Source organism: Glandiceps talaboti, chromosome 4 (assembly GCF_964340395.1).
Source record: "Glandiceps talaboti chromosome 4, keGlaTala1.1, whole genome shotgun sequence".
Lineage (NCBI taxonomy): Eukaryota > Metazoa > Hemichordata > Enteropneusta > Spengelidae > Glandiceps > Glandiceps talaboti.
Genome location: NC_135552.1, coordinates 21,515,584 through 21,529,318, shown reverse-complemented (window position 1 = coordinate 21,529,318; position 13,735 = coordinate 21,515,584). Strand labels below are relative to the sequence as shown.

General features: G+C 31.6%; 1 protein-coding gene across 2 annotated transcripts in view; it reads left to right on the top strand.

Moving 5' to 3' along the window:
- The window catches only part of LOC144433910 (integrin alpha-8-like), a 124,026-nt gene that overhangs the window by 61,484 nt on the left and 48,807 nt on the right, over positions 1-13,735 (top strand). For both annotated transcript variants that reach the window (XM_078122312.1, XM_078122311.1), the window contains exons 13-14: positions 687-777; positions 8,719-8,764. In XM_078122312.1, coding sequence (XP_077978438.1) covers positions 687-777; positions 8,719-8,764 — 137 coding nt within the window. The remainder of the gene's footprint in view (positions 1-686; positions 778-8,718; positions 8,765-13,735) is intronic.

The window sequence follows — 13,735 nt, the reverse complement described above, 5'->3', positions numbered from 1 at the left end:
CTCCCCTCATAGACTGTGGTTGAATGTATGACTGTGTAAGTTTAGCAATATTTCCTATCTCTCTTATAACTGATACGATATATGATATCATATTCATTTATTTACTTACTTTTTTATTTATTATTTATTTTTTTATTGTTATTTATTTGTTTATTGGTTGATTAATTAATTAATTGACCTATAAATTGCCAATATGCATGAAATAAGTTAGGAAGGTGCTGTGATGAAAACAAAAACAAATTTACGTTGCTCGATCTGAAAATAAATGTTATTAAAATTAATAAAACAAATGATAAATATGATTATCACAAAGTAACTGAACTGTACCTGGAAAGAAACTTGCTAGATCATACATACACGACGTTTGAAGTGTGATAACAGTGAAGGGAGTAACGGAAAGAGGTCATTTGCAGAATGTTTATTGTCACTCAGAATGAGAGAGGCTCTACAAAGAATCATCGATGGTAAACATCCTCAAGTGAATGACATATATTTGTGAAAATAAATTTTGATGTAGTGGTCATTGCTTTGGGTTACTGCAGTAGTGATTTTGAGCACATGCTCCACACACCAATTTTCATTGTGTTTGAAGAAAACTTGTGGTTGCCCGCTCCATAGCCGAAGGATGATGGTGATGGCTTTTGAATAAATTAGTGACTGAATATTGTCTTTGTTCTTGATTTTAGGTAATCCATGCCTCAGATATTGGCCATAATTTGAAGACCTTTGGGTTCTCCTTATCAGGTGGTTTAGACATGGATAACAACCGCTACCCAGGTAAATGCAATTCTGATTTTTGTAATGACTCACTAGGGACAACTAAAGATAAATGAATCATGATAGTTATTGCCATATGTCTTCCGGCGATCAAAAACATATCTCAGGAGAAATTCTATTTCTCTTGAAAGCTTAACCACATTCTGGTGATACTGCGTTAGATAAATTTGTAAATGAAACGTAATTGCGTGTCAAATTTCGTATTTTTTCAGTTCAGTCTGCGAATTTCTTGAATCTTAGCCTAAATTTGCAAAATGTGATCTGTGTTTTGGCAACCTTGAGTTTTTGTTGTGGCCATGCATTGTGTCTTTTGTTATAAATTCTAAATTCTTGCGTTTATTTCAAATGCTAATGCCTCAACCCATGACGCATCGCGTATAAATTTTACATTCATTTCGCCATCATTGTATGTATTTAATTTGTGAAATATTTTACATTATCACAGACGTAGTTAATTTGAAAAGTAACTGGTCAAATGTGAAAAGTAATATGTATGATTGAGAATGATGAGTGTGCCCACTGATGTAAATATACTGGTTGAAAGAAAGAATTTCTAACAAACTCATGAAAAAGTTGCCAGCAAATCATTGCAGAGTAGCTGTTTGGCTTTGCTGGGTAACAGTCCTTATTTACATCCCTGATTATGTACATTTTAACATGAATCTGAATAATCTAAGATCATAAAATGATTTTGTTACCACAATGTAATAATATGCTGTTGATTTTTTAGTGTATCATATTTTCCTGTTTTAGTCCAAGAAAATTGATAATTTAATGTATAACCTAGATAACATGGAGTAAAGCTGTGATATCTGACGTTTGTTATAATTCTGCATCTGTGTTGATGATCCATTCCATGTATCGTCATGGAAACTTGTAACAGAAGACATTTCCAAGCATATTTTGACAATGTTTGAATGCTACTCAAAAATGTTCTTGCAATAATTCAAAGAAATGTTCACAACCTTCAGATAAATAGTCATGAATATTCAGTGTGCAACCAATAAATGTAGGAAGTAAGCTCTTTGGCGTCATGAATATTCACTGTGCATCTTATGAATAATTATGTCTGCTAAGACCCATCATGCAATGGTTTATTATGTCTTTATAAAGAACAATGGGAGTGAACAAGAGTTTCAGTTTGGTGTTTCTTGGCAACTGACTGAAAATTATGTGATGTGAAATAATGAAATGACTCTCCAGAACCCAAAGTTTATGAAAATACCTAAGTTATTTCCTGGAATGATGTTCTCCTTTAATAAATTATTAATCAGAGAAACATGTTCCAAAGAGAAGCTTTCAAGGTTACCGCTTATCTCACTCACTTGCACACTTCTCTCTACACCCTTCCTATGTTTTCTGTTGTTTTTCTGTATCCTCTCGTTTTTGAGATATTGAGGTCAGCAGGAGATCTTTCTAAAATTATCATTTCTGAACACTGCAGAATATGTTTTGATTTAATATTTGTAAACACTGATAAACATGTAATCCAAAATCAATTCTGACTAATCAGTGAAACTGTCTAACAGAAGATATATAACTGTTCACACTGTGTAATTTCTGCACACTACTACAGAAGATGTATTATTTAATATTTGTGAACCCAGATAAAGCTGTGAAATATGAAGCCTAGCAGTCTCACATTGATAATATTCCGTATCCCATCCATAAATTATCAGGAAAACTCGGCAACAGAAGCCGTTTCCTTCCTCAGCATCAAATCTTGCCTGAGGGATGTGTAACTGTATACCACCGTGTTTGGTGATGTGGGATTTGGGATAAAATACTAGATATTTGTAGTACAAGCCATCAGTTGGGAATTCATTGAATACTGAAGGAGTTTGGTGCGCTTACACAGGGTATAATTACTTCCTATGTCTGTTTGTGGTTTCTGTCATTATTGGGGTAATAATGATGTAACCGAGCAGCTGATCTAACAAGTCTGTTTCATGACAATATTGTGTACGCATGCAGTCACTCCCTTTGTAAAGGTTTTAACACGAAGTACAAATATGTCCATTTGGGAAAAGTGAACATATGAACAAAAAAAAATTGCCTTCACTGTCGTGGAATTGGTTTGAAATTTGATGTATCACGTGTTTGGAGTAGAATTTTCATGAAAAGACACACATCATTTGACTCAGAGCCATTAAACCAGTTGATCTAACAAGTTGAAATGTGTTGTCATATTGCGGTATTGTTATATTCAATCTGTTATCAAGAAAAAACAAATATGGCATTTTTGAAGAGGAAAGAAGGAACTAAATATTATGCCAACATCAATATTTCATATTTAGTATCTCATTTGTCTATATCAATATACAGTTTCATCCGTAGCAACTATATAATACTATAATGGGTAGGGATTTATTAATTTTCTTTATCATATGTTTCAAGTTGAGTTCTATAATCTAGGAGAATATTAGTTACTGGGTTCACTTGATGGTCAGTAGATTCTAAATATTTTATCAATTTGAAATTAATATTTCATACTGGGATTTTTCAAATGCATTATTATAGTATTATTCCGAGAAAGGTATTAGGCAAATTACAAATTTTCCAATAATTACTAATAAAATGTGATATTTCGTATTCTACTGTGACAAATGAGAAAATCTCTTAAGCAGCTGCGAGGTTTTATGCTATTGGGGAGCCCCAAAAAGTGAAACCAAAGACATGAATTCATAAATACAGTACAATTCATACTGGGTGGGGTGGGGTGTTGAAATTGCTTACATCCATAATATGATTGAACTCTTTTGATGGTGGCATAGATGTTATTGAGTCACTACTATAATCTATTACATATAATAATCACTAATTCCGTTCATCCACATGAAATTGACACATAAAGTTTTCACTATGAGTTTCACGTACATTCAAACTTCCTAGGCAACAATGCAGTGAATTATCTTCAATCACCCACTTTCTTGAATCCACCCAACCTAAACAAAATGCAGCCTTCAACTCGCCCACATAAACTGACGGCGTTAACGTTCTGAAATATTATTTTACATGGTGTTGTTAATTATTCATGTCTCTTGTACTGAGCTGCAGGCAAAATTCAAGGTTTTCATATTTGAAAACAGAGTCATATTGCATGCATGTATTACTTATTTATCAGTTAAGCTTACTCTACCAAATCTTTGTCTTGTCTTGTGACACGTTTTGCCGTAAGGCTGATGTAACCCAATACTAGTGTAGTCAGAATCAAACAGGATTTTCCAAATACTAGATAAAAGCTTTTTTTTGTTAATCTTGTACATGAAACAGATATATGATGCCATATGGAGTTGACAGGATTACATCGGTTGAGGTTCACATTGTTTTATATAAGCCAGTGGGTGTAGCGTTGGCTGAAAAGTCACGTATAGCCATTTACGTATATACGTACGTCAAAAGGTTTTGGCAACACAGTAACAAGCTCGTTTATTCGTTTTTGAACAGCTGTTGCATACATGTCTTTCAAAATGTGCTAATGTTTTTTTAGATGAGACATCCCATATTATTTTTCTGTAGTCGCTGAAAATAACGTTTGAAAACTCTGCCCAAAGGGCACATAATTTCAAATGTAACCACGCTTCATTTTTCAAAATCATGCAAAGGTAATTAAAGTGAGATTGGTAAATATTCATGATTTATTTGTACAAATCTTGCTGTGGTCATTCTCGCAAACCAGAGTCTTGCGCTACACTTCGAAATTACAGCACATTTTGATGGTCCCGTTAAAGTGGACGTGCTTTAAGAGGCTGTGGTTTGCAACGATGGTTGTGGTGCCCTGTCTTGAGTTTAGAAAAACAGCCAGGATTTTGGTTTGCTGCTGGATTTGTTTAACATTACAGTCAAGAAGACTCTTATAAATGAATATAATAAACAAAATATTCTCTTCTTGTGTTTGATGGTAAACCATAATATTGAATTTAACTTTTGTCCTAAACACAACTGCACACTTCAGTCTTTGTCAACAAATTGACCCACTATTCATTATTCACAAAACACTTTCCTACTGTTGCCACATAGTCGCCAAAAATATAGGAATTTTTTTTTTATCTCTTAAAAATCCTGATACATAATTGTTAATTAAAGAATGATTTTAAGTTATATTAATAACACTTTTTTGTCTTCACTGTATTTTTCAGTGTATCCTTCAGTTCAAGAAACTTCAAATTCCTATTTTATTAGTTGAAGCCATTTTGTATACAATACATGTATTAAATGTCTGAGTAAAAACACGTATCAAGTGGGAACATACCTAATTCTCCACAACGTAATGTGATTTAAATCTGTCAAAAAAATAAAAAAATAAAATATTGGCAGTTATTGTGGATTCATTGCATGCCTACTAATTTGTCAAATTGTCAAATATAAAATATTTAATATCTTTCGGAGTGTATGCTAAATGTTTGATATCACGACAAATGACTTCCCATAATGCTGTGTAAATGAAGCAAGATTTATTTTATAGGGCAGGTTTGTTGTGGCTATAACAGTATCAAAAACATACTATATGTCACCAAGATTTGGTTGTAATCTATTGAAAAATATACCTTCAAAATATAAAAGATGAATTGCTGTCGTATGGCCAGTGTCTTGAAATACGATTTGTTCAGAAACGTTGCCTGCTTTGTTTCTGATAAATATGCATATCTTTTACAGACGAGGAATTATGTATTCAATACCCAACCAGCTGAATTGATTTACTATTCATCAAATTAATCTCGGCTTTGATGTTATATATTAGAAAAGATTTCCTTGAAATGCCTATGCAGGGATTGCAAATAAAATAATGATTTCGAGACATACATTTGTAGTGTTTGCACATAATATTGTGAAGATGTACGATGTTTATATTTTCCCACAGGTAATTGTTCAACTATTATACACATGCAAGATAAAGCTTGTACAGGTACTAGGGGGAATGATTATAGCTACTACATTAGTATGAAATCATAGTCTATGGAAAGGGAATGTGTACCTGAGTAATGTATTACTTACAAAACGCCTGTCTTTGAATTGTATATTATCAAGAATTTCGTTCCAAATACATAAAAAACATAGAATATTTTATGTTATGGTTCTATGATCAGATATCGTGTAAACCATACTATTATGCACAAAAGGAAACATTTTGATAAGTTTTTCTTACAAATTGTCAGGTTTTGAATTGTATAATATTATCAAGAATTTCATCCCAAATACATAAAAACATAGAATATTGTATGTTACAGCTCTATAATCAGATATCATGTAAACCATACTATTATGTACAGAAGATAAGTTTTTCTTACAAATTGTCAGGTTTTGAATTGTATATTATCAAGAATTCCATCCCAAATACATAAAAAAAAACCATAGAATTTTGTATGTTGCAGTTCTAAGATCAGATTTTCTGTAAATCATATTATGTACAGAAGGAAACATTTTATTAGTTTTATTTACAAATTGTCAGGTTTTGAATTGTATATTATCAAGAATTCCATCCCAAATACATAAAAAAAAAACCATAGAATTTTGTATGTTGCAGTTCTAAGATCAGATTTTCTGTAAATCATATTATGTACAGAAGGAAACATTTTATTAGTTTTATTTACAAATTGTCAGGTTTTGAATTGTATATTATCAAGAATTCCATCCCAAATACATAAAAAAAAAACCATAGAATTTTGTATGTTGCAGTTCTAAGATCAGATTTTCTGTAAATCATATTATGTACAGAAGGAAACATTTTGATTAGTTTTACTTACAAATTGTCAGGTTTTGAATTGTATATTATCAAGAATTCCATCCCAAATACATAAAAAAAAAACATAGAATTGTATATGTTGCAGTTCTATGATCAGATATTCAGTAAATCATATTATGTACAGAAGGAAACATTTTGATTAGTTTTACTTACAAATTGTCAGGTTTTGAATTGTATATTATCAAGAATTCCATCCCAAATACATAAAAAAAAAACCATAGAATTTTGTGTGTTGCAGTTCTAAGATCAGATTTTCTGTAAATCATATTATGTACAGAAGGAAACATTTTGATTAGTTTTACTTACAAATTGTCAGGTTTTGAATTGTATATTATCAAGAATTCCATCCCAAATACATAAAAAAAAACCCATAGAATTTTGTATGTTGCAGTTCTAAGATCAGATTTTCTGTAAATCATATTATGTACAGAAGGAAACATTTTGATTAGTTTTACTTACAAATTGTCAGGTTTTGAATTGTATATTATCAAGAATTCCATCCCAAATACATAAAAAAAAAACATAGAATTTTGTATGTTGCAGTTCTATGATCAGATTTTCTGTAAATCATATTATGTACAGAAGGAAACATTTTGATTAGTTTTACTTACAAATTGTCAGGTTTTGAATTGTATATTATCAAGAATTCCATCCCAAATACATAAAAAAAAAACATAGAATTTTGTATGTTGCAGTTCTATGATCAGATTTTCTGTAAATCATATTATGTACAGAAGGAAACATTTTGATTAGTTTTACTTACAAATTGTCAGGTTCTGAATTGTATATTATCAAGAATTCCATCCCAAATACATAAAAAAAAACCATAGAATTTTGTATGTTGCAGTTCTATGATCAGATATTCTGTAAATCATATTATGTACAGAAGGAAACATTTTGATTAGTTTTACTTACAAATTGTAATATATAATCAAGAAGTCTGTCTCAAACACATTGCAACATTATTAATAGTATTTTGTATGTTACAGTTCTATGAACATGCAGACATCATGTGAACCCATACTACTTTATGTTAGCCCTATATTGTAAACTAATAGACTAGTATACATTATTATATATACTGTTTTTTACTTGAGGTCAACCTGTCAATCCAAGGGTGTATATACTAGTAATTGTAGTTAGATTTCGCATGTGCATTTACATTTTGAAGTAGATCTGAAAAATTTAATGTATACAGGTAGCTTTTCATCTAATTAGTGATACCATCAGAATATTGAATTTATACAATGTGTATGATGTCCGGTTTATTAACTTCAATATTCATTCTCAAACTGATAGTCATAATTGATACACAAATATTGATATGTATATGTTGATTTTCAAGTATTTATATTTTTTGAAAACATTTATGCCATGACTGTTGTGTTAAGGTATAGCATTTTCATTCATACATTTTGATTTAGCTATATTGTAAATATCACCATTATTAAAATTCATTGATTCGCTGTCTCTCGTTCTGATAATATGGATTTAGCACATGTAGACTTTCATAGGAAATAATTTCTTTCCTGTTATTTGAGGGTTGGGATTAATTATTCATTCAAAGATACCATACATGACAGATACCATATGTTGCCATTGCATCTGACATTGAAAGATATGGATTATAAAATGAAAAACCCTTGTCTGTTCAAGTGAAATGCTGTGATGTTGTGAAGGTACTATACATGTAGGCTTAGGAATGCATGAACACTGTCAGTACAAATGAATATTAGATGGACTGTGGAAATTTGATACAATGACCTCGGTAGACAAAAACAGTGCTTCCCATATTTGGTGAATGAATCTCCATATTTGGAAGTACAGCAAACTTTCACTGGCCTATTGCCAAGTCTAGTGTACTGTGTTTGCCATATTTGGTGAGTGAATCACCATATATGGCATCACTTGAGGCAAACTTTCACAGGCATATTGCCACTAGAGTGCATATTGTATTTACCAATGAATCTTCATATTTGACAACACAAAGACACTCTTTAACAGGCAAAGTAGAAAGGGGAATGCAAGCTTCGGTGGATTAGAAAATATTTTCCAATATATTTATATTAAAATCACTATAGTGATCACATATTTTTAGTAACGAATGTAATATCCGGCATATTTGTACTTTCAATTTTTAGTATGACAACTGAGTAATAATTACAAATTCTATTTTTCTTCAATTTGTTTGTTTTCAGATCTGTTAATTGGATCTTATGAATCCGATCAAGCAGTGTTATTAAAGTAAGTTGAATATTTCATTTAACTCTGTTGCACTAATACATGCAAATTAACTTTTGGCCACATCAGTAAAAATATTTGACGAAGAAATTTGCTGTGATTTCAGTAATTTATTGATCTGTTCAAATCATTGCAGATTTTGTATTCAGGTCTGATTTTACAGTATATATGGTATAAATTTCTATAATTGCGGTGGGAAGTATGAATGGCCATGAATACTTTGACAGCTAATATGTAAAAATGCTTATTGTGTTTTAGTATTAGTGTAACAGTGGGAAGTTAAACAAGACATTTTTCCTGTGTGACCACAGAACAGTTTTACAATGACATTGAAACTGATTGAAATGTATATTGATTGGAATATAATTGACACTGTTTGTGTATGGTTTCAATTGTATAATTGAAAGTGAACCACCTTACACTTAACCTTGCTGTAAGCTGATTTAATGAAATGAGCAAACACACATACTGCACAGCATGAACAGTGAAATTGAGAACGTTAACATGCAGACTTAAACTCTTCACATTACAAAGACATAATATTACCATCTAGTAGTTGAATGCTTTGGTTTTTGATGTACACAGTATGTATTTTTTGTCTCTGATGCAATAGAGTATATCAGTACAGTTTTAAGCAGGTCTACTGTTGGTTTTAAATGGGAAGTGTACCTAAAAACTTGGATGTTGAACAAGATGAAATGCCTTAGTTTCACTCATTTTCACTTATCAGTATGGAGCTGGCATTGATCAGAACCTAGATGAAATTGGACCTCACCAGGGAACTGCTGTTAAAGTGTTGTCCACTGTTTCTGTTGTTATTGTAAAGTATAATGCAAGCCGTTGACAACACGTGTAACAGGATGTTGCGTAGGAAGGCCTGTACATCACTTCCCCCACATTGTAATAATGATCAATGCCATTTTCAACTTGGAAAGTTAATATAATGAAACCAAAGTATTTTACCTCATTTTAAATCTGAATTCACAGGGTATCCTTTCCCTTTCAAAAATGAGAGTGGTGCCTACTGTGCAATTGAAAATCTGAATAATATACCGAATAACTAATTTGATTCATCATCTTAATAGGAGAGATAAATGTCAAGTTAAAACCTCAATGTAAGTGACCAAAAACGAAAGTAAAACATTACTTGGCTACAAAACAGGGAAATTCCATCTTCAGTATAGCAGGGAATGATCTCATTCCTAGCAGACATTTAGTGAACAAAAAATGTCAGCAGCAAAATTTTATACATGTCTGATATATGTCATTGGGTAGTTTATTTATTATAATCCTGGCATGTTTTGTTACTGTAATGATGTAAATTTATGAATTTTTAAATCTTAACAAAAAATTAACTTTGTAATCCATTTAATATATGTTTTTTGATGTACTCAGGGGAATATTGGAGAAATTAATTAAAGACACTTCATGTGTTCTGTAAGAAGTCTAAATGTTTGACGAATCATGTAGCTAAAACTCTTGAGAATTACAGAATTTAGGTCATTGTGTAGCAATTTCATGGTTGTTGAAACAAGCATGTTGCGGTTTTCAAACGAATGCCCAGAGTGTGTCGTACAGTGAACCTTCCCTTGAAATGCATTAAGGTTTGGTCGAGTTACGAAATTATTGCGTGCTAATGAAGTCGTGACTGTTCGATGTGTTACTAGTAAGCTTTCAGTGAGCATCCCTCAAGACTTCAGTGCTCATGACGTAGGTACACTATTATGACCACATCACATACAACGTAAACCCATATGTTGGAAGTGTAAAGTAAAATGTGAAAAGAATGTGTTGCATTGTACATGTAAATGTAGTGTGGAAATGCATTAAAAGTATTCGTGACTTGCAATTTCAAGATGTGCTATCTCAAAAACTCCTCCATTTGTTGTGTCAAACTAGTTTAAAATCTGTTTCGAGTTTTTGCACTGTGAGTGTTCCATGGAAGTAAATTAAAACTTTGGTTCGGTAACAAATTGAAGACATACAAATCAACTCATTTGTAATGCCACGTATCTATAACGTGCACTGTGTTGTGTGTTGAATCAGGAACATTCTTTGGAATGGAAAAAAAAACGAATATGCTTCAGTCAAACTATGATTTACAGAATTATTTATTTGCCTTGTAAACTTGTTCATGCAAACAGTATGTGCACTCGGTCATCCTTGTAAATGTATTGAACTGTGCTTCCGTTATTACACAATGATGATGTACAAATAACCTCATCTGTTTGTCTTGTCAACTAAAACACACACACTGTGAGTTTTCTCCAAAATGGATTGAACTATGCTTTAATTACAAGTTGATGATATTTGAATAAACTAATTTCTTTGCTAAGTAAACTAAGATGGAGTAAATTGTAGCATTAAAATTTATAAGAATGAAAATTTATTATCTGTGAAGCAGAATAATTAATAATTAACAGCTGTAGTGAATCAGTTTCTATCTGTTCACTCTTTGAAGTACTTCAAATTCAGTACATGCCAGAAACATTATCTTTTTCGCTAATTTCATTCTCAGGCTTTGAGGTACATTGCCATTGATGTCATGTGATTTCTTTTAAACATTAAGAAACATACCATAACTGGAAAGTGTTCATAATTTGTTTACAACAATGAATAAACTAGGTTTTTCTATGTTTAGAGTAAAGTAAAAACACAGTTCTTTGTAATCACGGTAATATATATTGTATAATATACAATAGGAAAAATATCCAGTTTTTAATTTATGGTGTAAAATAAGTCCAAATGCATATATTAAGTTTAATTCGATATTTTTTTAAACCTGAGAAATGATATGCCAGTTGTATTTGTCCGTTTGGAGTGTACACTTTTCTCATCTTTAATTTTGTTGAGAAATGTTCAGTACATTTTCTAGATGGCTTCTTCTATAAGCCATTTCTTGCAGCATTGCGTGTTAAAGATGTTAACCTTTTGGGAAAATGATGATATCTTTCCAATGACATACATCTTAGTCTGTTGGCTTGAATTCATTAGATATGTTTGTTGCCTGACACAACCTCATCGATTTTAATCTGATGGATTTTTCTTGAAAAGTGCCACCGAAGATAAACACAAGTAGCTAGAAGCAAAGTTTACGGTACACGTATGTGAATATTAAGAAAACTGCTGATAAAGGTAGTCAATGCGATGACAGTATACTTACACAGCACACAAAAATGTTGTAGCATTACATCTTTAAAAACAGTGTCATTAGCATATTAATGAAAGATTAGCAGTTTTATATCATATTATTTTGATGTCCTGTTTAATTATCAATATTTTCATGATTTACGTTTATAGTCCATATATTATCTCCTCAAGGGTTTTCAACAGACCCAGATTATGTCTGTTCTGTTTTATAAACACAAAATGAGAATTAATGAATTTATAGCTGTGAGCTGAATAGAAACTTTATGTCATTCTCATTCATACATTTATATGTATTTTGAATTCCAAGTATGACAACATTTGAACATAAATCTGCAAGTGAATATAAAAATTGCATTTTCAAGAAATGTCTCGAGGACTGAAGATTTAACATAAACCGTAGAGTTGAATACAAAAATAGAATTTTCTAAGGAGTGTCTTAAATGTTGTGTAGATTTCTAAAGATCTATGTCCTTGGAAGGCCTCTTGCGAGAATGTTAAGTTATTCAGAAATTCTTAGAAGAAAGTACATATTAATACAGAACAGTGGTCACCAGTGAATTGTATGACATATGCCGGAAAGAACATACATCGATCTGAATATAAAATTAACAAAATAAATCTGTAACAGGAATACTTAGTATTCAGTCCACTTGTTTGGTTTGTAGTCGGAGTGATTTCACAATCAACTGTTGAACAAGGCGGGAAATCACACACTGGTTACAAGGTGTCTGTGGTGGACAGGATGGGTCATCAGGTACTATTGTTCAATACCGAGCTTGAATTCAAATGTACTTCTTCCTAGTCTATCTTTTAGCTTCATTTCCAACATAGTGACTTTTAGACCACTAGCCAATGTGAGATTGCACATGTCATTAACATGTAACCGTGGTACATAAATAAGGGGAATTTAACAAACTATATAGTTACACGATAACGAATAAATTCAAATAGATTCAAATTTCTTAAAAAATAATAACTCTTTTGCATACCCAGTTTTGTTTCTATAGTGGTAAGTACATGTCAAATTCACTGTAACTGTATCATATTTTTGTAGAATATATAATGCTGCTATTCCTTTCAGTCGTGGTTTTGATATTTTCATCTTCATAATATACTAGAACCTGTTAAGTTATTCCTTGTCATATATCCATTTGGTTTTTCTATTCATCAGTAGATTTCATTTTATACCATGAGGTAGAAACAAATAAATATACCCCCCCCCCCCCTCCCTCCAACCCTCCACAGAATCTAAGTAACTGGCTGTATGTAGCATAGCATACTTGTGATAAGCTTTTGATCAAATAATTAATGGCCTGATATTGATTCCAGCTTATTTTAGTACTTGTATGTATACATTTCATCCAAGCATCACAGAAAAATATATAGAATTAACAAAGAACTGATTCCTGTATGAAAGAATGTTTGAATAGAAAAAGGCATGTCAAATCTCTGTGCACATAATTTAATTAACAAACTATTTTGTAGTTCATAATATGTAGGGTATTACCACAGCCAATATGGTCTGAGGTTAACCTCAGCAAATACATTATATATATACAGCCAGACATCTGCAGCCACCTCATTTGCATACAGACTGTAACTGATGGTACACATAAAATACATCTGTCCTCCGTTTACAATGCACAGAACATACCAACAAATATATCATTTTTCTAATAAACAATAGAAACTGTGATAAATGACACCCTGGTCTCAGCTTGCATTGTCTGTGGAACAATCATTCAACCTAAAAATAGTTTATCATATAATTGCTATTGAATTCAATTCAGTCCCTCTGTCCTGAATGGTGTTCATTTCATGACG